Source organism: Cygnus olor, chromosome 15, assembly GCF_009769625.2.
Source record: "Cygnus olor isolate bCygOlo1 chromosome 15, bCygOlo1.pri.v2, whole genome shotgun sequence".
In the NCBI taxonomy this organism is placed as follows: domain Eukaryota; kingdom Metazoa; phylum Chordata; class Aves; order Anseriformes; family Anatidae; genus Cygnus; species Cygnus olor.
In genome coordinates, this window is record NC_049183.1 from 6727765 (window position 1) to 6752002 (window position 24238).

Consider the following 24238-nt stretch of genomic DNA (forward strand, 5'->3'; position numbering starts at 1 on the left):
CATCCCATACCCATGCTGATGCTCAGCCAGCCCCAAGCACTCCCGAACAAATGTCCTCCCTTTCTCAGCGCCTCCAAACTCACAGCAGCTCCCTCAGGGCAGCCCGGAGGCAGCACAGAGCAGGGGCGCTGCCATTGCACTAACGTACCTGAACTCCCTCCCCTCGCTGTACCGCCGCGTCGAGCTGGCGCGCTGGGTTGCCGTCTCCAAAAGCAGCTTCTGGGTGAGCCTGCTCGAGGGTGCAGAGTCCCTGCTGGCCTCAGGCTCGGTGTCTTGGTCACATTTCCACTCCTCATCCTCATTCAGAGTGGGCAGATAACCAGGTAGCCCCTTACCTGTCCCAGACCCTGAGCTCGGATCGCTGTAAATTTTTGGACTTTCCCCACCTGTCCTTGTGTATTCCAAATAAATATCCGACTTAAGGAACAAAGGGTAGGTATTGTCTTCTATCATGCACTGAATCTCAGTTTGGGCCTGGTCAAACATGTCAGGGTCAATCTGTAGTTTCACGACACAGTCTTTTATGAAACTTTTTGTGGCTGGTTTGATCTGCCGGGACACAATGCCATTGTTGTCGAGAATGTATTTTTTGTAAATGGCTTTTGCCAGTTTGAGTCTTTTTTCCTCATTGGACACGCACGGCTCCAGCTTCCTGAAGCCACTGCAGGCAAACCAGAAGTCCAGCAGATCCGCACAGTCCTCCTGTTTCAGGAAAGTCCTGAAGAGATTGATACCATCTTGATCATCGAGCAAGGAGTGCAGCGACTCAGCCCACTTCAGGTAGGGTGGAGTTGGCGAAGCACTCCCCTCGGGCTCATATCCCAAATCCAAATCAGAGCGCCTCGGTGTTGCGGTGGACGTCTCATTTCTAACAACATCACTTTTGCTAGAGTAAAAACCGTGGCTAACTGGCCTTGGATCTGTGGACACGAGTTCACCCTCCTCACCAGGAACCGGCGGCCTTGGAGCATCTTCAGTGAAGCTTCCTCCAAGGTCCAGAGGGAATCCTTTCCCCTGGATATTCATTTTTCTGGCGTTTGCTCACACAGGAACAAAGGGGGAAGAGCTGAGACCTCAGATCACCGATATCTGTAGTTCCACGGTGAACAAGTTTGTTCTGCTGAAACAGATGAGAAAGAAATATGTTAAGCACTGTAAACAAACACTCTAAGATTACAAGCTGCTGATACTGCTCTGCATGATTACTGTACCGAATCCCCCTTTTCATCAGAATCAATGACAAAGCTCTCAGCAATTTCAGAGATCAGGATGAAACAGGTACCCTCTTCCTCTAAAAATGACAGAGAATATCCCAAAACTGTATCTAGCATCTGCCACAACTGATAGCACTGGTGGTACAGTAACAGCCGCCAGTTTCACATTACAGGTGTTTCTTCAGGATCTGGGATCTGGCATTCACTGTGTCCAAGAGATTTACACTTAGGTGCCAAGCGGTGAACAGCCCACAGGACAGACACGTGCCAGCTTCTGCACTGGGATCAACTTCTCTGCAAAGTCTACCTGGACAGCACGTGTACCAAGGCACATCAAGGCAGTATGTTTTTATCTGGATACCAGCCTAGGAAATTCTCATCCCTAACCAGGATTTTACATTAAGGCTCGTGAAAAATATTCCGAAAGAATATCCAGTATGTACCAAAACTGAGATTACACCTTAACCAAACACAGGTGGCTTTTGTACACTCAAGTGACATACCACCGCAACATTCCTCTTTGCGTTTTAGAAATGCACTGCATCGCCTCATCTTGCTCCAGGGGAATCCAAATGCATCATTGACCCCAATATTTTGGGCATGCGAACAACATTCTTGCTTCAAATGGGCATGTTAGTACAGGATTTCAGGTCTGGCACCGTTTTTCATAGACAGAGGCCATTTAGCAAAGGTTCATTTAAGCTAACAACAGTGCATGCTGTGAGCCTGGGAAAATTTCAGGTCATCAAAGGATGAGAGAATCACCCGAAGAAGGAAATCTGATCATATACAACATGTTAAGAAAAGGGCTGTGAGGCAACATGGAGGATGGGAGGTGTGGGGAGAGAAGGACAGTCCCTGGGCTGCTGCTTTCACTGCTAGACAAGGTAACAGTCGTTTCAAAACAGCTGGACCAGGTGATCTTTGAAGCTCCATTCCAACTGAGCCATTCTATTCCTGAAAGTAGCGAAAGTCTTGTTCTACCGAGCACCGCCGGCCTGAAGGCCCTGAAAACTGCGAAGCACCAGCTGCCTGCCAAATTACTCCTTGCACTGGATTAACTCCACTGCACATGAAAACATAGCAGGGAACACGCACTCGAGCTCAGCCCGCCTCTCAGAGCTCGCCGCACCCAGATGAACACATCTTTTGGATGCTCTGCCTTTTTTTCCCTCCCGTTCCTCTTCTCGGCCGAACCGAAAGCCGCCACCAACCGCCTCGGAAGCACGAGGTCCGCCCTTACAGCCGACCTGCGTGTCACGAGAAAAGCGGCAGCCTCGGGAAGGGGCGAGGGGAGCCGCGAGGCCCGGAGGCCTCGTGCCCTACCTGCGCCGTGCCCCCGCCGCAGCGGGAGCCGCTGCCGGTCCCCGCGGGGGCTCTGCCCCGGGTTCCCCTCGGCACCTCCCCGACCACGACCCCAGGCCGGGCTGGGCCGGGCACGCCGCGGCCCCCCGGCGGCAGCGGGCACCCGGAGCCCCCCGGGGATGCCCGCGGGAAGCGGTCCCGCGGGGAGCGGCGTGGCCCCGAGCCGCCGGCACCGGGCACCTCCGCGGGCCGGGGCCCCCAGCTCGTCGCAGCCCTCGGCGACCGCACGGAGCCGCCCCCGCCGCCGCCTCCCGCCCCGCTCAAACTTGCCCCGCACGCCGCCGAGGGCTCCCCGGGAAGCCGCTCGCAGCCCCGGCGCTGTCAGGGCTCTGCCCCGCCGAGCCCGGGCTCCCCCGCGCCGCAGCCCGGCCGCCGCTCGCTGCCCCCCGCCGCCCCCGAGCAATTCCGGGGGGCGAGGGCTGGGGGCGGGGGGGGGGAGAAGAAGCGCCCCCGCTGGACCCGCCGCCCCCGGCCATCCCCCTGCGGCCCGGCCCGGCCCGGGGCCGCCCCGGGCGCCCGCCCCCCGCTCCCAGGGCGGCCTAGCGCCGGCTCGGCGGCGCCCGGCGCGGCCCCGCTCCGCCCGCACGGCGGCGGCCTCCGGCGCGGCCTCGGCGCAGGGCCTGGGCTCGGGGCCGCCTCCCCGCCCGCTCACTCACCCGCACGGTGCGGCGGCGGCAGCGGCGGCGGCGGCGGCGCGGGGCCCGGCCCATGCGGCTCAGCAGCGGCGGCGGCGGCGGCCCGGAGCGGCGGGGGGAGGCGGCGGCGGCGACGGGGACGAGGAGGCGGCGGCGGCGGCGGCACAAAGCGGGCGGCCCGGGACGCCCATGGCCGCGGCCGCTGGCTCTGGCGGCGACACGGCGAGCAGCGAGCCCCGCACCGCTCCGCCTGCGCCGCTGCCTCGCAGCGCCGGGGAGAGCGGCTCAGCCGCGCCCCCCGCGCCCCCGCCCGGTACTGCGGGCCCGGCCGCGCCGCCGGCCGCGGGGGAGGAGCGGAGCGGGCCCGGCCCGGCCCCGGCCCCGGCCCCTGCAGCCTCCCCGGGCACCCGGCGCCTGCCGCAGGCCCTGCCCGGAGCCCACGCGGCGGGGGAGCGGGGCCGTCAGCCCGCCGCCTCTCGGTGCCCCGAGGCAGGTGGGGGCCCGGCGGCACGCTGCCCCTGGGGCCCTGGTGGCTGGGCGGCGTGCTCGCAGCCGGGCCGGTGGCCCGAAGCGCCCGAAGCAGGGCTGGGGCCCTGCAGAGCTCAAGGCACGCAGCCGGAGCGCTGCAGGCAGGGGTCGAGCGCTGGCAGGGCTCGCCCGGCGCGGGGTGGCGTCCCTCACACAGCAGCGCCGCCGGGCCCGCGGGCTGCCCCGGGCCTGGCCGGGCGCGGTGCCGTGCCGTGGCTCCCAGGCAGCGTGGGGGCCCTGTGGAGACCCCGGCAGAGCCCCATCTGAGCCACTGCTTTGTTCAACGCCTGCGCAGCCCCAGAGGTGGGAGCGGAGCGTGGAATTGCCTCCCTCTCTCTTTTTTTCCTCCTGCTTGCTCTGGACAAAAGAAGCCCGGAGGAGCTCAGCTGAACGTCCTGGGCATGATGCAGCCCAGGGGAGGCTCGTGCTTTGGACACCTCCAGTTCTGTGGCACAGCAACGGCTGGTGAAAGAGCTGAGGCTGGGAAAAGGCAGTGACCCTCAAAGCTAGCTCAATGGTGCCACCGGCCTCCTGCGCTTGGACAGGGATTGATTGGCATGTATTCATTTGAGCACCCCCTCGAAGAGACTGCACGTCTGTGGGGCAAGGGATGGAGGAGTATGGATAGCTGCTCCACGAGTGGCTCTTGCCTTGACAAACAGCTAGAGCAGTTTTCGAAACTGCAGCTGTGTCTCCTGCCTCTCTCTGTAGCTGAGCAATTCTGCAGCAAAGAGGAAAAAGGCAACTCGCCAAGAGGTGGCACTGTGCGGACTGAAATGAGTAAAACAACATGGAGCCTCTTGAGAAAGGCCTGAGGGGGTCATGTCTTACCCAGGGGTGGCTGGTTATAGGAAGCTCCTGGCCAGAAATGACCCATCATGTAGAACGTAATGCAGTCTGGGAGTGCTGGGTGACATTGCAAAAAGAAGAAGGGGTTACCATATGCAGAGACTGAACACGAATAGTCCTACAGGCAAATGCAAAGCCTGTTTCTTCCCTGGAAAGTGAGGATAGTCAGAGCCCTGGACCCAAGCAAGGCAGGTCCCTAGGTATGATCCCAGAAGACAAACAAGCAAAATAAGCCACGAGGCAGTCCTCTCAAAAATGACAAAGATTTCTGGTAGGGATTGGTTTCTGATTTTTCACTCAATTAGCATTCTTCTGTCACAAGTACCTGTGTTCAACTTTTTTTTTTTTTTTTGCATTTGTGTTTTGTTGTTGTGCATTTCAGGGAGCACTCTCAGAAACTATGTTTTTCAGCTTTCTAAAATGCACAAAAGTTCACCCCCAGTGCAGTAGCACTCCCCTTCCCTGGCGGAGAGCCTGGCAGAATGGTGCAGGTCCTTGTGCTCTTTCATGTGAACGATGCTCAGAGCATGTAACAGTGCAACACTGATCTCAGGCATAATAATAGAAAAGCTGATGTGGGATTCAGCTGGTAAAGAATTAAAGGATGTGAATATAATTAATGCAATCAGCCTGGTTTCTGGAAAATAGCTCTTGTCAAACTCTGATGTCATCCTTTGAAGAGATTACAAGTTTGGCTGATAAAGGTTATGGCATAGAAATAATAGACCTGGACCCTGTTCAGGCATGTGACTTAATCCATATAGTATTCTGATTAAAAATTAGCACAATACAACATCAAGAGGGACACCTTAAAGGGACTGGGAGCTGGCAAACCGACAGCCATCAATGGGGAATCCTCGCAGAATGGGAGCACTCTCAGTGGGTGTCCACAGGGTTTGATGTGAAGCCCAATGCTATTCAGCATTTTCATCAATGGTCTAGAAATAGATTAAAAAGCCCTGCTGAGAAAAATGCAGGGGCCAGGGAAATGAGGGGGGCAGGAGACACGGACGAGGTCAAGACAGCTGTAGAAAGCTTCATAAGCTGAGTCTGGGCAAATAAAATGTGGTTGAATGTAAGCAGCTGCAGAACGGTACCTCTGAGGAGCACAGCGTGCAGGGCACCGCTTCTCATGGAAACCTGTGCTCTGCAGAGGGCTGCCTCAGAAAAGAGCTTAGGAGGAAGGAAGAGCAATATAGGAGCAGCAGGGCCCTGGGAAGTCCTGGCTGGGACAGGTGTGGAAGCTACAGCAGGCCTCCAGCCTTGGCCGGAGGACGGGGGAATGGCAAGTAGCTGCATGGGTTTCGGTGCGTAGGGACAACAAGTGAGAGCAGACGTGTAGGGCACCGAGGTCACGCATCTGCATTTGAAAAGGATGCTGAAAAATTAGAAGGTGGAGAGTTATAACTGACCCCAGCTCTAGAGAAATCACTTCGCAGGGGGATGCCTGAGATACGCAGCCTCTTTAGCTATTTCAAAGGAGCCCCAAAGATGCCTTGATTATAGCACTTAAGAAACTTCACGGGTGAGAGACTATCAGGTTTTAGAGAGCTTTTAGTCTCTCAGGGAAAGGCCCAGCAAGAATTCATGGCCTGAACGGAGTTCACATGAGAACCTGAAGCCAGATTTCTCTGTGAGAACTGTCAGAAGGGACTCCCAGAGGCAAGGGAGGGGAGCAAAGGGGTGCGATGAGGAGTTTGGGTGCAGCGAGGTGCACGCAGCTGAAGCACTGTGCCCTCATATGGCACGGAGCTGCTGCTACTCTTCCCTGTAGCTGCTGCTGCTTACGGCTTCTCAGGGCCCGGGGCACCAGGAGGAGTGCCGGGAGGCTTCTCCTGCACCAGCTGGCTCCCAGCAGCGTTGCCTCCAGCTCAGGGGACTCGGGCTGGGGTGAGGAGCCAGCAGCAATCTCACTCCGTGGCTCCTGCAGCGAGACCGTGCAGGGAAGGCGTGGAGGGCACTGTCCCAGCTACAGGTGGCTCCCTGACTCCTGCTGTGGCTCTCCGAGGCCCTGGCAGCAGCCACAGGGGAGGCAGGAGGTTTGACTTGCAGCTCAGAGAAGCAGGGCCGGCCAGGGCCTTGGAGGCTGTGGCCACATGGAAATTCGACCAGCTTTTTGCTGGCTAAGAGTGACTTTCCCTCTTGCTACCAAATGTTTTGCCACAGGGTTCCTCCCAGAAGGGCAGGATTGCTATGCAAACCTGGTCTTAGTGGGCCTAGAAACAGCAGCCAGTTCTGCCCTGCTCCAGCAGAGGCGCACAGTCTCAGGTACTGTCAGCAAACACCGTGTCTTCCTCTCCGTTGCGTGCATTCAATGCTGCACGCTCAAATGCTCTCTTCTGCTGCACCTCAACTCTTGCTATAGCCTTTGCAGCTGCTGCTTGGAGAAGAGAGTCTGTGTCCTGCTTTCTATGTGTGCTACAGTGTGATGATGAGGACTTGATGGCACTCAACGGGCAGCAATTTCCCATGGCTGCAGGGGACCCTGTAAGCAGGGGCTGACTTGTCTGGGGGTGTGAAGACTGCCCAGCACAGCTGCAGTGTCTCAACACCTCTGGTCACCATACTGTCATTGTGCTCTGGTGCAATCACTGTTAAGTCCTAATTTAGCAGTTCCTTTCCCTAGGTCCTTCCCTCCCCAGCGATCTCCAGCTCGATGGCTTGTGCTGGTGCAGCGCAGAGGTGGGCTCATCCTGGGGAGACACTGCTGAATGAATGGCTCTGCAACTTATCAAAATGTTGCTTTTCTGAGTAATTCAGGGGAGAAATCTCTGCCCCCAGCTGTTCAGTGCTCCTTGTCCACATCAGGATCAGGCTCTCTGCATCTGCCCACAGAGCAGGTAAGATTTAGCCAGGCAGCCACCTCTTTGCAAACTGCAGAGGTGAATACCCTCCAGGCTCATACCAAGCTCCCCCTGTGCCCCTCTTTCATTTTCTGTTTCTCTGACAGGGTTCAGTGAAAATGGTGAGAGCCATGGGCTCCCTCTGGAGTCACCTTGCTGCTTTTCACACATCAGTTCACCCACACCAAGGAGCCCAGTCCCTACGTTTCCCAGCTCCAGATGTACACAATTTCTGCCTTAAAGAACCACCAAATACTAGACAATATCACAAGCTTAGCTAAAATTCAAAATGACCACATCTACTGGCTTCCCTTGGCCAACTAGACAGGTAACCTTATCATAAAAAGAAATTGAGTTAGTTAAGCAGGACTTTCCCCTTTGAACCCGTGTTGGCTATGACAAATGACTTGACATTGTCTTTCAAATGTATTTCAATAACTTTCAGAATAATCTTCTCCATAATTTTACCAGGCACTGAAGTGAGGCTAACAGGCCTGGAATTACCAGGGTCTTCTTTCTTATCCCTCTTGAAAGGTAGAACAACATTTGCCAACTCCCACTTGACTGGGACCTCTCTAGATACCCAAGACCATTGAAAAGTAATTGAGCGAGGTCTCACAATAACATCATCCGGCTGTTTCAGTACCCTGGGTGAATCCCATCAGGTCCCATAGACTTACATGCATTCAGCTGGAGCAACAAATCCCAAACAAGTTCAGTCAGCTGGGAGTTTATTGTTCCTGCAGACAAGGCTCTCCAACTCAGGGCTCCAGGGGTTGCAGAACCCATCACTGGTGTTAAAGACAGAGACAAAGAAGGCATTAAATGTCCCTGTTTTATCTATGTCCCTGTTTTGAGGTGACCAACCTCATCAAGGAATGGACCAATGGTCCATTCTGGTCCTCTTTTTGCTGTTAACAAACTTAAAACAGCCCTTCTTATTGTCCCCCATAGTACCAGCCAGCTTCAACTCTAACTGAGTTTTGGCCACACACATTCTCCCTACAGTTGTGAACAGCATCTCTGTAGCCCTCCTGACCTTGCTTCCAACATCTGTACACTTTCCTTTTCTGCCTACGCGCTACAAGAAGATCCCTGCTCAGCTGTGCTTGCCTTCTGCCCCCCTTGCTTAACTTATCACACTTTGGAATCATCTGCTCCTGCACTTTTAAGAGATAGCTCTTGAAAAGTGACCAGCACTGACAGACCCCAACACCACCAACAGCAGATTTCCAGGGAACCTTACCAGCTAGTCCCCGAGCAGCCTGAATTCTGCTCTCCCCACATCCAGGGTTGAAGATTTGCTGAAAGCTTTTCTCCTGTCACCAAAGATCTTAAACTCGACTGCTTCATGGTCACCGTGGCCAAGGCAGCCACTGATCACCACTTCACCCACGAGACCCTCTCTGGTTGCAGGCAACAGATCTAGGAGGGCACATTTCCTCATCAACTCCCTTAGTACCTGTACCAAGAAGTTCACTTCAACGTGCCTGAGGAATTTCCTGGACCAGTTTGTGCTGGCTGCATGGTATTCCCAGCTAGTATCTGGGGAGTTAAAGTCACCCATAAGGACAAGAGCAGCTGATCTAGAGATATCCCTTAATTCATATACAGAATAATTCATCAAAGTTGTCATCCTGGCTGGCTGGTCTGTAGTAGACTCCCACAACTGTTTGAGTGTCTGTCAAGATCCAGGGCCTTAAACCCATTGTATAAAGGTGCCTAGGAAGGAGAGATTGCAGGGAAGGGATTCACTGGCCATGTCAAGCAGAAACTTGCTTCCATTCCCACCACCTTCTGCCTGGTGGAAAGAGAGCAGGGGCTTCCGTATTAGCTACGAGTGACAGAGTCTGAGGGATGGCAGAGTATGAATCCACCACTCAGTCTCCTTCTCAGACTCCCTGATGCTCCTCACCTACCCACCACCTCCCAAAACTCTGCTGCTAGGCTGAGCACTTCTTATACCTGGGTGCACCTCCCACAGGTGTACTCACTGCTGCCATCAGATACTGATAGAAAACTTGGGCGCACCCTGCAGCCTGAGACCTTGCTTTAGTCTAAAGGGTTTGGGGCTGTATCCAAGCATCCTGACACTGTGCACGCAAAGCTTGCATGGTGTGATTCATAGAGCCTCGCTGCTAACCATTTACTCCGATCTGTCAGAGCTGCAAAGTGACATTTTCTGGTAGCATCATTTTTTCCCCTCCAGATTGGCTTTGGAGCCTCAAGGCTTCCAGTGTCACTTCTGCAAAGGTTGAGAGCATTCAGTTCACCTCCGGTAGTTACAATATTCATCTCAAATTAATTCTGCTCTTCACAGTGACTCTAACACAGTGTTTCCCACTGTACAGGGGCAGCTGCACAAATCCTCCTGTCAGAAGCAGCATGGATCAGGTTGGATACAAGGACCAAACCCCATGCCATTAGACCCATGTCTGTGGAGCCTGGTTTTAATCCTGCCTGCTGCCTGGCTCCCCCAAAGCATGGTGGGGCTGACATGGCAGTTTGGCAGCTGATGGCAGGATAACATCCAGCATATGCGGCCAATGGCAGGGATGTGCCATGGGTGATGCATGCATGAGAGCCCATTTTCCTCCGGCACGGGCATTTTTGGGATGAAGCGCACTAGATGGTGCTGTTCAACCTTTGGCTGCAATTTAAAAGGACCCTACAAGGTTGTAACTGGTGCCAAATTTAGGTTTTATAAAAACAAAACAAAACAAAAACAACCCCTTTTTAAAACCAGGGCCAAACAGAAATACCCTGAAGCTGCTTGACAGCCATCTAAGCGTAACAGCTCTCTTCAAACAGCCATCCCCCATGCTGTCTGCAGCCCTATCTGGGTCTGCCTCCCACTGACAGGCAAGCTGTGCAAATCGCAGTGAGAAGCTGCCCAGAAATGTGCTGAAACTGGGAAACAAACTCAGCCATTGCTGCTGTGCAAAGAGCCAGCAACATTTTGGAGATTTTCAGCCCCATTTTTGTCTCTACTGATCTGAAGCGGTGTGGTGGGGACAGAAGTGCCAGGCTGTGTTGGTGACTGGTGCCTGCGGTGTGCAGTGGCTCGTGTTAGGATCTCCTGATGGACAAGGGCTGGGGGAAGGCTCTAGCAAAGAACGTTATGAAGAGGGCTGAAAACCCTGTGAGCGTAAATCAGGCCACTTGGTGGCTGGAAAGCTAGAGAGACAGGGACACAGAGATCTTACGCTGATCCCTGGTGAAGGTAGACAGCAGCTCGCCCTCAGAGGTACCCTCTGCTTACCACATTCCCTCATGCCTGAAGTATGCTCATTTGTGAGGCAGTCAGGGGTCGGCTACACAAACAGTGATGGGAAAGAACGCTGCCAACAAACTATGTTGTGGGACGGTAGAGGAGGCTCACAGCTCGCTCTTGGAGCACTAGCAAAATGACCCATGCAGAGCAAGAGGAAGAAAATGAAGTAGCAGTCAAGAAAAAAGTATCAACATCATGGCACAGGGCCTGGGATGTGCTTGGCTGGGATGAAGCTGCCATGCATTGCGGTGTGGCCAGGTCATCTCAGAGCTGGGGCTGGGCATCTCAAAGACCTCAGGTGGGAGAGAGGCATCTGCAACCTGGTGGCACTGCCGTGGCAGTGAAGAGCAACAGGAGCCAAGGACGTGGCTGGCATGAGAACAAAGGGTGAGAAGTGGCCATGGATACGTCTGGGAGCTTGGAAGGCAGCTCCTGTCCCGCAGGGCAGGGAGGGACAGAGCAGCCTCCTGACATGGGCAGTGAGGACATGGCAGGCAGCTGTGCCCAGGTCTGGATGTGAGCTGTGCCGGGGCTCTGCAGACAGAACCCTCAGCTGCTGAGCTGGGAGAGAGCTGCAAACCCAAACGCCTGGGCCTGGCTCTCACCTCTCAGTGTCCCAGCAACAGAGAGGGGCAGGGGGACCTAAGCAAGACAAAGGTAATTTTGCAGAGGGGAGTGAGGCATTTGGAGCAGGTGATGCTGCTTTAAGCCCACACAGCATCCCTTCTTGCAGGAGGCAGTGGTCTAAAGAAATCTCCCTGACCCTGGCAACATCAGTCCCCGCAAAGCATCCACCGTGCAGCAGGAGCTGCTTTCCAAGTCCCCACACTATGGTTTGCAGCACAGATCCTGCAGTGAGCCTAAGCAAACCACCTCGTTTGGATTCACTGCCTTGGAAGGGACAAACGCACCCAAATTTCTCAGCTTGCCTTGAATTTGCCTCCAGCACTGGGCAAAAAGAATGAAGTAGAAAAAGGGTTGTTCCAGCTGAGTACAGAGTCTGGCTCCCGGTTACAAAACTTGAGACACAGTAAAAAGTAAATCAAACCATTGATCAAATGCAATTCAAAGCTATATGGAGCAGCCATGCCCTTCTCAGACAGGGCTGGCATCACTCCTGGCACCAAACTACTTGTGAGCTCTGCCTCCTCGTGCTCTGCCTCCTCGTGCTGTGCTGGCTGAATGTTAGGGCCACCTCTGAGCAGCCCTTAGATGATGGCCTCCCCTCCACCTGCCTGTCCAGTTGGCTCCAAACAGCTTTCGCCTTTTTGGCCAGATGCTTTTTTTTTTTTTTTTTTTTAAATAAAGACCACATGCGAGTCTGCAATTCCAGGCACATGGGAAGGCTGGGGAACTTGTTTTCCCCAGGCAGTTGGGTCCTTCTCCAGCAAACTGACCCCAGTTTCCCAGTTCCCTGTCACCCCCAGGCAGCTGACAGGCGAAGCGTGCCCTGCTGCTGGCTCTGCCCACCAGCAGTCGCTCGGGGGTCTGCTGACTTGCACAGCACTTCTGTGAACACTGTTCTCTCTGCAATCTCTAGCTTTGGCTAAGTAGGTTGCACAGAGAACTGGGGATTCAAAGCTTTCATAGGCAGACAGTCTATGTAATTTGTCTTATTTTCTCCTTGCCTGCCTTGGTTTTAGACCGGAGCGCATGGAGTTGTTAGGACTGCCCTGAGCTGGCCAGGCTTCCTGTGCTCGCAGGAATCTGGACTCAGTGCTCAGGGGATCCCACCATGCAAGTTCCCTGCAGGTGCAGTCCCAGGTTAAATCATTCCCATTCCCACGTGGGTGATCGCTAGCAAATCCTTGGGGTGTCCAGGGGTCCCTGGAGCTTCCTTCTCCTAGTCACAGGGATGGACCAGGCGGATGGGGCAAAGGTTTTGCTGCTTGCAGCAAAAACAGGAAAAAACTCCAGCTGTCTGTCCAGGGTGAACTCCTTCCAGGAACTTAAAGGCAGGAGGGGCTGTGCCACCTCACACAGCAGCCTGAATTTTTTTTGCAGCTTCTAGAGTTTGCCCACGGTGATGCAGATGCCCATATCATAGGGGGAAGCCCCTGCATGTTATCCAGAGCCCCATACCATCCTGGCACACTCACCTGCTCTCCCTGGGGGACTCATTCTGCCTTCTGCCTTGAGAGCCATCACAAACTTGATATTTCTACTTGCGCCTGCCCTGCCCTACTTCTTTCCTGTAACTCTGCTTTGCCTTCCCATGCTGGATTAAGGAGCCCCCGGACCTGGTGTTTCCCCCAGAAAGATTACAAAGATTTCCCCCACAAGAAGATCACTTTGGAGGCTGCTTCAGATGAGTTGATCAACCACTCTTGTCACCAGACTCTGCCACCAGCCTTCAAACCAACCCCAGGCTCCTCTCTCTGTCTGTCAGTCTCCTCTAAAAATGCCAAGATATGTTGGGGCTCAGGACTGTAGTTTTGGTCAAAGCTTTCCCAGTTCTCCCGTCTGACCAGCCAGGGAGAGCCACAGCAGTTCACTGGCAGCTCTGGTCTGCTTGCTTCTGCACCTTTGTAGTAACAGTAATAGCTACTAACAGTAATGACTAATTCACTATTTATGACTAACAACAATGACTATATTCACCCATTTAGTGTGCCCTATCCGCCTCTTGTTCCTTTGCCCTTGGCTGCATTAAAACCCCATTTGTTTGAACATCTCCTCACCTCTTTTGGATCAGCTGCTTCAGGTAACTCCTGGGCTCCCTTCCCATCTTTCTGCCGAAAGAATTTCCTCTCCCAGTTTTTGCTTAGGTTTGGAAATCTCGTCCATGTAAAGTGGATATAGTATGTATTATCAGGTGTTTGTGTAACGACCAGTAATATATACCCTCGGCCTCCACTGAAAGGAGGTTGAGGGTAGCCATCGATAGATAACCTGTCAGCTATTTCTTTCTTGCAATATTGAATCCGTGGGGTAGGTGCAACCACCTTCTTATAGAAAATCATCTGTGATTGATGAATTGCCCGGTGGTGCTTCGGGGTCTGCATAAAACCTGAGCCAAAAAGCTATGGAACCGAAGCTACAAGTGAGATTTAGGGCTGAAATTCAAGTCCTTAAATGCCAAACCTGGAAATTCAACTGGGAACAGGCCTGGCTTCTTCTGTGACTTGTTCAGTGTGGGAGCTGGAGGCGGGCAGGGCCTTGCTGGCTGGCGAGGATGCGGCAAGCACGCAGTTCTGCCCGGGGAAGGAGCCTGTGCGGAGGCTGTGGGCCATCGTGCTGGGGAGGACTGCATGGCAGAGGCAGTGCCAGGGCCCTGCACACTCTCGTGCCATTCCCAGCACTGCACCTGGCCCTCTGTACCGCTTTTTGGGAAGAGTTTTCCAATATGACAAAGAAAATAGAGCCTGCCTGCAAGACACCTGGCAGATAGGAATTCCCCCAGTTTTGATCTACCTGCTCTGCCTCCTCACCTCTGAATATTTTGGTTGCAGCCACCCTGCAGAGCCACTCTGCTGGCTGGGTGCCGAGCCGTGCATGCTCAAAGACACTGGTGATGCCTGCATGGTGGGGCTGGCAGGCACAGGGGGAACCTAGCACCTCCAGATCTGCCGGGGACACTGCCACAGAGCCCCACTGGGGGCTGGGACTGGGCGCTGGGGCCCCCAGGGAACCAGACATTTTGGTGCCAAGACGAGAAGCCCCCCGCCTGTGTGGGGTCCTGCCAGGCCAGATTGAGCCCTGAGGCCTGAGCACAACAAGGGGCACTGTCTGGGCAATACAGTCAGGACAAAGAAGAAAATAACCACCAGGCCCTTCCCTGGATCTCACAGCAGTGGGGCTGCTCCTGAGGGCCCGTGGTTTATGGGGTGTGGGTGAGCCCCTTCCCCAGGAGCCTGCCATGCCGCTGGGAAGACCATCACAGGCACACTCAGCCAGTGTCCCCAGTGTCCCCTGCTTTTCATCATCGGTTAGTAAAGGCGGGCAACCCTGGGTGACGGCCCGGCCCGATGCGCCTTCCTGCACCCACCTTTGGGGTCCCACCGCCTGTGCCCCCCACGCCTGCCTCTCTGCGCTCTGTGCTGCCAGGCTCGTTGCTCCTCTCGGTTGGCCGAGGGTGGGATGCCATCCACATGTGTCCCTGCAGCACCACTCTGCAAAGAGAAGAGATGTCAGCTCGTCCCCAGCAGGCCCTGGGGGCTACATATGGCAATGGTCAATGGGAGAGGACGTGCTCTGGTCTCTCCGTGAGCACAGCTGCCTGGATGCGGCCCCCAGACACACAGGGAGATGCCTCTGGGACCATCCTGCCCAGGAGATGCTGCGAGGCAGCCGGTGACACCCTCCGGTCCCTGCTGGCAGGAGGGTGCCAGAATCCCATGGCCCTGAAGGACAGACTTCATCTCTCGGCCCTCCATGAGATGGAGGTGACTGGAGTGGGTTCTGCTCTTCCTCCCACCTCAAAATGGGAGCCAGGTGATTTGGGTACCCTGCTGCCCCAAGAGGTGCTGCCCCCCAAAAAGTGTCCTACAAAGATGTTAGCCAAGGCATAGAGCCTGCTTGCAGTAAATTTTGAGGCCAAGGATACCGGGGAGCCAAATAAGCCTACCTTCTCCAAACCCTGCCCCAGGGCTGGCCGGGGGGGCTGGGCATCCCAGGAATGATGGGTCCAGGTGCCTTGGCATCTCATGGCATCTGTCCCATCTCTGAGCACGGGGACTCTGGAGTGGATATTGGTACAGCAGTTATTGGTCCCACGTTACAGAGACCAGGCAAGAGGGAGCACTGGTGGTGGTGGGGCCGTTCCTGTCCCTGGTCCCCATGCCCCACCGTGCACCTGGGGCTCACCCACCTGCTCCAGGGCATCGCTTGTTTTCCCTCTGTTTCTGCTGCTCCAGGTCTGCGGCTGCTGTCTGCCTCCACAAGGGGGTGGGTCGAGGTGGGTGCACAGTGGTCACCATCCACAGGGGGGAACGCGGGGACCATCTGACAGCTGGGTTGTGGCACTCACATCGTTGATGGCTACATTGAGAGATGAAGCCTGCTGCCAGGGTTGCCCCAGAGCAACCTGTGTTAAGCCAACATGTTTGATCCTGGCAGGAGAGGCATATCTCCTTCATCCATCCATTAATGATCCCAACCAGCTGGCCTACTTGGAGGTAAGGAAAGGCTGATGTCAAAAGCACTGCTGGAAATGTTGGTTGCTCCACTGTTGCAGATCTGTTTTGCAATACTGGGCAAGATCTTCTGGCTTAGATGTGGTCACTAACCTCACTGAAAAAGCAAGCTCAGCACGCAGTGATGCCTTGATGTCTGTCATACAGCCTTTACAGATGTTCAACCTGAATATTTTGATATGATCCCTATCAGCAGTCCATCCTGGAGAGCAAGTGCTTGTCCCCATACTCCTGGCTCACCCATCCTGGAGGGTCAGCGCTCCCACTCTTCCCAGCAAGCTAGCAAAAAGTTTTTCAATAAGTAACATCTGCTGACCATGTTTTAACCCACATCTGGCCTGTAGTTGTTGACCAAGCTATTGCAAGTTGGATGCACGCTGCAGGTTTCCCAGTTCTTGCCTCTCTCTGAGATGAGGCTCACTGATAGTGCATCTGCTTTGATGAGATCTCTGCATCTCAGAGATGTGGATGCATCTCAGAGATGTGGAAGACAGTCAATGAACTTATCATGCAGTTTTGATTTACTGTGAGTCCAGCTAGTGGCCCATGGGTTTATGGTCAACTTTGATGGATTTGGGAGGCTTGTGAGGAAATCTGAGAAACACTTGTGCACCCAGAACAAGCTCGGGGAATCATTTCGCCTGTGCACACTGTCAGTGTTCACGACATGTACAGTTCAGGTCTCAATTTGGCATTGTCTTCTTCCAGGAGAGCTTCCAGCCCATGAAATTACCATGACAGCTGAGATTGTAGCTGGTTTGCTCAGGGCTAACACAGCCAGACCTGGGCTGAGGCAAAGGATCCTTGTGGTCACATTGGGTGCTACTGATGGAAAACCCATGGCATTTTCTCCAGAAGTGAGCGGTCAAAGTTGAGCCCAAGCCCTGCTCAGGGCTCAACTCCCAGCGGGGCCAGTAGGCTCAGCCCATTCTGTGGTTACCCTCTGTTATCCTCTTCTCAAATGTTTAATGATGTTGGCAATGGTGCATTCGAGGAGCACCTGCTCACATCCAAGTAAGTGCATCTTCTGGGAGTGCCACAGTGCTCCACGTCAGCAGCCAGTTTGAGGCCCAGGGTGCACTGAGCTAAATCATCTCTCACAAAGTGCTCTTTGGTGGAGAGGAAACCCAGAGAGCATTGACCTGGGACCCCTGAACAGAGGAACTGCATGGTGGAAGAGGATGGCTCCCGCTGGGGGGGGTGTCTGCCAAAAGCCACAGCTGACTGTGTGTTTCCGTGCTGGGTGGCATGAGGCCACTGGTTCCCTGCAGAACTGCTGAAGTCCCTTAGAAATCCTTTGACTGGATGCCAAAATAACAGTCAACTATTTTGCATGTCTCTGTTTCTCTACTCCTCAGCCTGTTGGCAATGACTATCCAGAGCCGAGCAGTGCCACTTGCGCCCCAGCTGATGCCATCAGTCAACCAGGCGATGGTGGTGAGATCGCTGCAGGGCATCAGGGTGCAAGGGCAGTGGCAAGATGCCAGCGAACTCGTCCTGTTCTTGAAAGAAGGAAGGAAAACTTAAACCTCTCATCCTCACCATTCATGAGGGGAACACTCAGAAGTTTGTCACAAACATGTTTTGGCTTCTTCAGCCCCTGAGCAGCACCCCAGGTGGTGTCTCCAGCACAGCAGTTGGCAGGGGTTAATCTGTGCTGTTTCTTGCAGGTCTGACACTTCCCTGTGCTCCTTGGCTCAGCTGCGCAGCCACAGTGCGTGTCACCTGCCTCAAGAGATGCTCTGGCAGAGCTAAAGCACCGCAGCCCCCACATGACTGCTGAGATGAATGCCTGTGGAGAGGTCCATCACCCTGCTCCTGGAGCACAATCTCCAAATCTAGCTCCCTGGAGCAACCACTGGTGGCTCTGGTGCACCAGAGCTCAGGTCCTGGCTCCCTTTCAAGCAGCTCCTGTATGCCGGAGCTCCATGTCCCTACAGCCACATCCATGCTGCCCCTTCCTGCAGGTAGTGCTGAGTTTTCAGCTGAGCTCCCAGGTGGTTGATCTGTCCTCTAACGAGCTCTGCGTATTAGGCTGCTCTGCCCCAGGGAGGGCCAGCTGGGGAGGCTCCAAGCCTGGGCAGCATTAAGACCTCCCAGTCTCCAGCCCCACACCCTGGAAAGTCTATGCCAAGGGGCTGCCCACTGCGGGAGCAGGATGAGGCTGCAAACAAGGGCAGCCACCCCTTGTTTCTCCTGTGGAGTGGTTTTCCTTGCTGTTTCACACCTCTCAGACCAGGCAGAGCGAGTTCTGATTTGCATGGGACATTGCTGCAGCTCTGGCCAGGTGGCAGGGGCTGATGGAGAAGGTGCCGTTTGCTCTGGCCCCCATGGAGGCCAGGCAGGGTTGTGCAGCAGGAGCAGGGAGCACAGTGAACCTCAGGACCTTCATTAGATGACACAGATGCTCCTGAGAGCCGCTGTGCCCTGGAGAAGCTATGAGTGCTCGGGCAAGCCACCAGCCAGGCTGGGGAGCCATTTGCAGCTAATTGCTGGTAATGGGCACCCCAGGGGCTGCCTGCTGGCAGGCAGGACATGCCACACCGAGGGGAGCAGGTTTGCTCTGGGCCACGGGGGACAAGCTGGCCTGGATGGTGGATCTCTAGTCTTGGCAGGGCACTTCTGTGAGCTCCCTGCTCTTATAGCCCCCCAATACCACAGCCCTGCAGACCCTCCTGGGGTCTCTCCTTATCCCTGATGGGACCCTGGCCTCCACCACCCCTTTCCAACTCTCTCTTCCTTCCCAGTAGCACTTCCAATACTTCATTTTGCAGCTGGTTGCTCCAGCCTTAGGTGGGGATTTGCTGTCTCCTCCGAGCCATTTCCTCTGAGGTGGCCTTTCCTCAGAGCAGCCCACCCTGCATCCGCCTCCCCAGCTCCTGGCTGGGCCAGTGGGGGGGCACTCAGTGCTGCGGGGGGCTGGCACCAGCAGACAGGGGGCTTGGCACAGCCAGTGCTTGGAGCCCTCCGAAGATGGAGCTCTTCTATCTCTGGTCACCTCCTGAGGGCTGTATCGTTTTTGGGAAAGAAGATTTCTCTGCAGAGTTCCTCTGGTGGTCAGAGTGAGGTTCTAGCAGGTCCCAGCACACCAGGACTGTATGATCAGGAGCCTTTCCACCCTGCCCACCTTTTGTTAGGTACTGCTTAGCTCCACCTACTCATGCCAGAGGCTGGTGATGGTGATAAAGCACTTCATCCCTCCTCCCACTCTGTTTCGGCTGATTTTAAGACTTCACATCAGCATGGGGCCTCTGAGCCTCAAAAACCTCACTAGATGGCCTGTGGAGATTCCCTGCCACTGAGCTGCGACAGGTGTTACGTGCCACCATCCCTGGGCTGCTCATAAGTCTCTAGGACCAGTACCAGGAAAGGCTTTGTGCTGACGGACACTGCCTGAGGTCCTAATCAGACGAGCTGAGAGGCTGGACACAGCCCAGCCATGACATTGGGTTCATTTGCCTCTTTCTGCAGAGAAATCCAAGGAGCAAAAGTGTGAAAAGACGTGCCGAGGAGGCCCCTCCGCTGTGCTGGTTGTGCACTGGCTGGAGATCCGGGGGACACCCGGTGTGCCACAGCCACCAGGGCACGGCAGCCGGAGGATGCTGCGTGGTGGGGCTGCAGCAGGCGATGCCGGAGGGCACCCACCGTGGCCCAGCAGGCACCCAGCCGCGTCCCCCCGCACCGGTGGGGTTGGTGCAGGCTCTTCTGCCCCTCATCAGCAAACCAACGCTGTGCTGAGCTGCAGCTGATGAGCTGGGTTGCTTAACAAGTGTCGCCTCTTCATTTGTGGAAGCAGGCAAAGGTCTGCAGTCGGCTGCTTGATGGCTTGAGGCATGGTGCGTGGCCGGGTGTTTCTGGCATCGAGCAAGCAAATGTGGAGGGTATCAGAGTCGTTGTGACACAGAACGGGTAAAAACACTCAGAGAATAGTTCACTATATGGTTCACTGAGAGGAAACACAGAGAAGCGTGGGGTTTCTGTCTTAGGAGGGGTCCAAGACTTGCTCCAAGGCAGAGGCAAAACTGCCCTAGCACTGGATATCGGATATGAGGTTCCCCTGGCCTGCTTCTGCCAGCATTTCCATGGCCCCTTTCCACTTGTGCTCACCATTTAGTGTCCTTTATCCTGCGTGAAATACCACACTGCTCCACTCCTAATATCCCCTCCCCTTCCCATGACATGGCAGGCAGGCGAACCACAGCAGTCTGAACGCTTCTGGGAAACTGCCACCCAACAAATCATGCCAGCTTCATTACAAAGCAGACCTGGAGAAGGGGAACCTGGGGCTCAGGTGCAGCCGAGGAAGCAGCAGCCTGAGTCCCAAGGCCTCCCTAGGACGTGAGGGCTGGGAGCAGGGAGAGACATGCGTTAGTGGCCGTGAGCATCCTGCAGCCTGCTCTGTCCTTGGGGAGGAGAAAGCAAGAACCGCTTGGCAGAGGTGCTGGGCTGGGCAGGTGTCTCGTGGCTTTCTGTGTCCACTCTCCTGCAGGCACCAGGCCTTGGACTGTTCTCTGTAAAGCAGTGCTGCTTCCCAGCCTTTGGCTCCTGTCCCCATCGGGACACAGAGGCTACTCCAGTCCCTCCTGCTCTTCAGGGCCAGAGCTACATTCTAGTTTCCAGCCTGCCTATCTGCAGACATTTCACACCCTTTGTGCTCGAGCCAGCCATGTCCTTCATCTTATCCAGCTCTTCTCCCATGGTGGCAGCAGACACCAGTCTGACGCCCCACATCTTCACTTTTTTGACTAGATGGACTGGTGACAGTGACCAGCCTCAGGTGCTGCAGAAGACAGGAGAACCCAGGGCCGCCAAACATGAGTGAATCAGGCCTCATATTATATTTCAGCCTGATCCTTTGTAGTCACAATTGGCAGAAGCATGAGAAAATGTGATGGTGGATATACGGTACCAAATCTTGCAGACTTTGGGCTTAGCATCTTCCTGTGGCAGCGTGCCAAGGATGACAATGTCTGTCCATGCACCTCACATCCTCAGAGGCTCTGCACAACCTCTGCAGTGCTGGGCATTTCTTTTCCCACATCATTTATATCCCATGCCCTTGCAGAAAGGTGATTCCTCCCACCCCAGAGCAATGACGTCTTCCAAGCGAAACCTGTATAAATCCTAGGGGACCGGAATGGCTGTTTTGTGCGGGAGCCACCCTGTGCACAGCCAACACCTCCTGGTGGCCGCTCTGCTCCCGGAGCCTGCCCCCATGGGAGCAGTCGCTCCAACACCAGGCCCGGGGCAAACCGACCCTTGCAGCCCTCTCTGCCACCAACACAAGGCAGTCAGCAGCCAAGAAAGGCTGGGTGGGAGCCTGAAAACCTGCCCATGCCTTCTGGAGCACTCCTCCTCCCGGCGGGCACGGTGCTCGCTCTCCCACATGCCTCTGCCCCAGCCCCGAGTGCTGACAGCACTGGGAGCTCTCAGCCCCACACTCCCTGCCCAGTGCCTGGTGGATTTCCCAGTGCCCAGGCCCTCCCATGTCCTCACGCTGCCTCAGACCTGGAGGGAGGCAAGGGGCGTGGGTCCCAGCAGGGTCCCAGCTGCATCCCAGCGAGTCCGGGGACTGTGGGGCCAGCCGAAGCTGGGAACATCCCTGCCCTCTTTGTGCTTCGCCTGGTAAACTGCGCAGTGCAAATATCAGTCGGGTTCTTTGAAATGAAAATAAAACTGATAGAAGTCGGGCAAATCCTCTGCTCCGGCCCCTGCTGCTGGCCCAAGAAGTGTCTCTTTCTGGGAGCTGCCGAGCCAGCTCCCAGAGTTATAAATACATTATGTATGCCGGTGTCCGTCGGCCAGAGCCTTTTGTTGATGCTGAATATGTCCTGGCCAACAAAAGTGGACTGGATTAGCCACAGTGGATTAAAAGATTTTCTTCTTAGAGTTTACCTAATAATATAACAATTGACATAGAAAGTCTCTTTGAAACCTACACGACTCTGTTATTTTACCATCTGTGAGTTTGCTTTCCATGAATATGATGGGGCGCCTGTTTGCTGGTGGTGGGAATACTGCCTAGAGCTGAATTTGTTACCAACAACAGAAATAAGCCCGTATTTGAAGGGAGGCAGCAGGAAGGGAAAGTAGTGCAACTTCTGTCCACCTCCCTTTGTTCTCAGCCCTTCTGCTCATGGCCAGCAAGGCTTTGAGATGCCGCAACTTCGGGAGGAAAAAGAGACCCAACCAAGTAGACTCAACCGCTAGGAAAGCCTTGCTCAGCCCGCTGACCAGTGCCGTGAGCTGATCTGCAATTCAAGGTGTCCTGAGAGGTCCCGCCTGGAATAAGCTCATTTTTTAATAATGAATTTTGGAAGGGAGCTGCTTGAGTTTCTGAACTCTCTCTCTGTGTCCCCAGCTTGGTGCCGCGAGCCGGCAGAGTTCGCTCGTCTCCGTTTCAGCCGTTTGGAGCCGGGGCGGCGTTCGGCTCTCCCCGCCGTCCCTGCCTGACATCACGTTTGCAGTATCCATTGCAAGATGGGTCACGCAGCAGCAGCAGCGACACTGGAAACATGGAGGGCAGCAGCAGCAGGGGAGGAACACTCCCCCCACCATCCTGCGGCTCTCCACCACTCGCCCCCTCCTCTAGCCACCACAGTAGCAACCGCACACCCCTGTGTCCCGGCCCTTGGGCTTTGATCTCATAAAGGGGCTCCATTTACAAGTCTTTAATAGCAGCCTTTGGAAATATCCGTCCTCAGAAGTCTCGAGTAATGAGATTTGGAGACTATGATCAATTTAGGCACCGCTCTTTCTCGCTTTCTTTTTTTTTTCCCCCTTTTTTTTTTGCAAACACACTTCTCAAGCCGCGCTGACTTTGTGTGCGATTGTCGCACCATCCAAGACCTGGGGGGGCCGTGTGGGCGGCAGGAATATGGGGCTTGCATCTCCCAGCTGGGGGCCTTTGATGAAGCTGCTTTGCGAAATTTGATTTGAAAGGCCTACGATAACAATTTGGGGAGAATGGTGGAGCGTTTTTCCGCACGGATCTCTTTGTCTCTTGCCCGAAGGGGGTTTCATTGTGGGTTTTGGGGCTGGGGCGAGGGGGTCGGTGGTGGCCGCGGGTGGGGTGGGGTGGCGGAGGGGGCCGTGGCGAAGGAGAACAATAACCGGGGAGATGGGGAGAGTTGGGATTTCTCACCTGCCTGCCCCGCTGCGTCGCGCGCCGGCTGGGTTTTCGCAGTCCGCCATGACGGGAGCAGCCGCCCTGCTTGCTGTCCGGAGCACTTTCCAAGACTCTTGAACCTATTTCCCTTTCTTGGCAACTGTGTGGCTGGAAGATGGGAATCTTTACTTTATATTGCAGCTTTGGCTTCTCAGCCTGATTGGCTGCGGCCAGGACCAAATGATGGTCCTTCCAATCCTATTGTAACTATGGCAACCAGCCCCTTTAGGCACCACCGATTTACTTATAATTGCTGGGTAAATAGTCAAGACAGGCCGCTTTCATCCTGCATGGAAAGATTTATCTTCCTTTTCTCCTTTTTTTTTTTTTTTTTTTTTTTTGGGTGGGGGGAGGAAGCCCTAAAGAGCAGCAACACTTAAGCAAAACTCTTTGAACGCTGTTGTAGAAAGCGGCTGCCTCCCCCCCGGCCAGCCTTTCCCCGCTGGCTGCTCCCACCACAGCTGCTTGGTTGCACAATGACTCGATGCCAGGGCTTTCCAGCACCATCGCCCAGCCCTGGCCACCAAGGAGCTGCTCCGGGGGGGACGCATGGCACCCTACAGCCACGAGGGGCCGGGAGGAGGGTCTGACCACCACAGGGTCTTGTCTTGAGGCTGCCAGTGACTGCTTTTGCCTTTCATGTGGATTTCACATCGGTTCATCCGGAGAGAGAAGATGGGGCCAAATGCTTCCCCCGCAGCCCCCGCCTCCTTCCCCATGGCTGCTGCCGGTGTATTAGCAATTCATATCCACGCCGTGCCGGGTTTCTGCCCAGACACCAGCCAACCCTTCGCACGGCTCCCAGCTGGGCGGGGAAGCTGCAGGGAGCCCTGGGGAGCAGGGACGCGGCTGGATTTGGGGCTGCAGGAGTGGCTGGGGTGCCGCCACCGTTCCCTGGCCCAGTGGCAGTGCTGCCAGCTCTGCAGGAGCCGAGGGCAGCACTGGCCAAAGCGGAGCAGCTCCTACCTCTGCTCCTGCCATCTCAATGCCAGGGTGCCTGCCTGGGCCCCGCTGTCTTCACACCAAGCACCATTCGGGCATTGTGTAGGGCACAGAGGTCCTCATTACTCCTGGAGGGTGGTTAATGGTGATGGACAGAGCAATTCATGAGGCAATTAGCTGCAGAGGAGCCTTGTTGCCAGATCGGTGAATGTAGACCACATGGCCCGTGGGGCAAGGGAGCAGGATTTTATGCTTGTGGCTGGGCAAGTCCCACAGGTGATGTCC

General features: G+C 55.2%; 1 protein-coding gene across 4 annotated transcripts in view; it reads right to left on the reverse strand.

The window, feature by feature from the left end:
- AXIN1 (axin 1) overlaps positions 1-3496 on the reverse strand; it is an 83674-nt gene extending 80178 nt beyond the window's left edge. The window contains exons 1-2 of one of the 4 annotated variants that reach the window (XM_040574038.1): positions 3236-3496; positions 149-1117 (exon numbers count right to left, since the gene is read on the reverse strand). In XM_040574038.1, the coding sequence (XP_040429972.1) occupies positions 149-1026 (878 nt within the window). In that variant the 5' untranslated portion in view covers positions 1027-1117; positions 3236-3496. Of the gene's footprint in view, positions 1-148; positions 1121-3235 lie in introns of all 4 variants that reach the window. The other 3 variants (XM_040574037.1, XM_040574040.1, XM_040574039.1) reach the window with 3 other exon arrangements.
- Positions 3497-24238: the final 20742 nt, after the last annotated feature.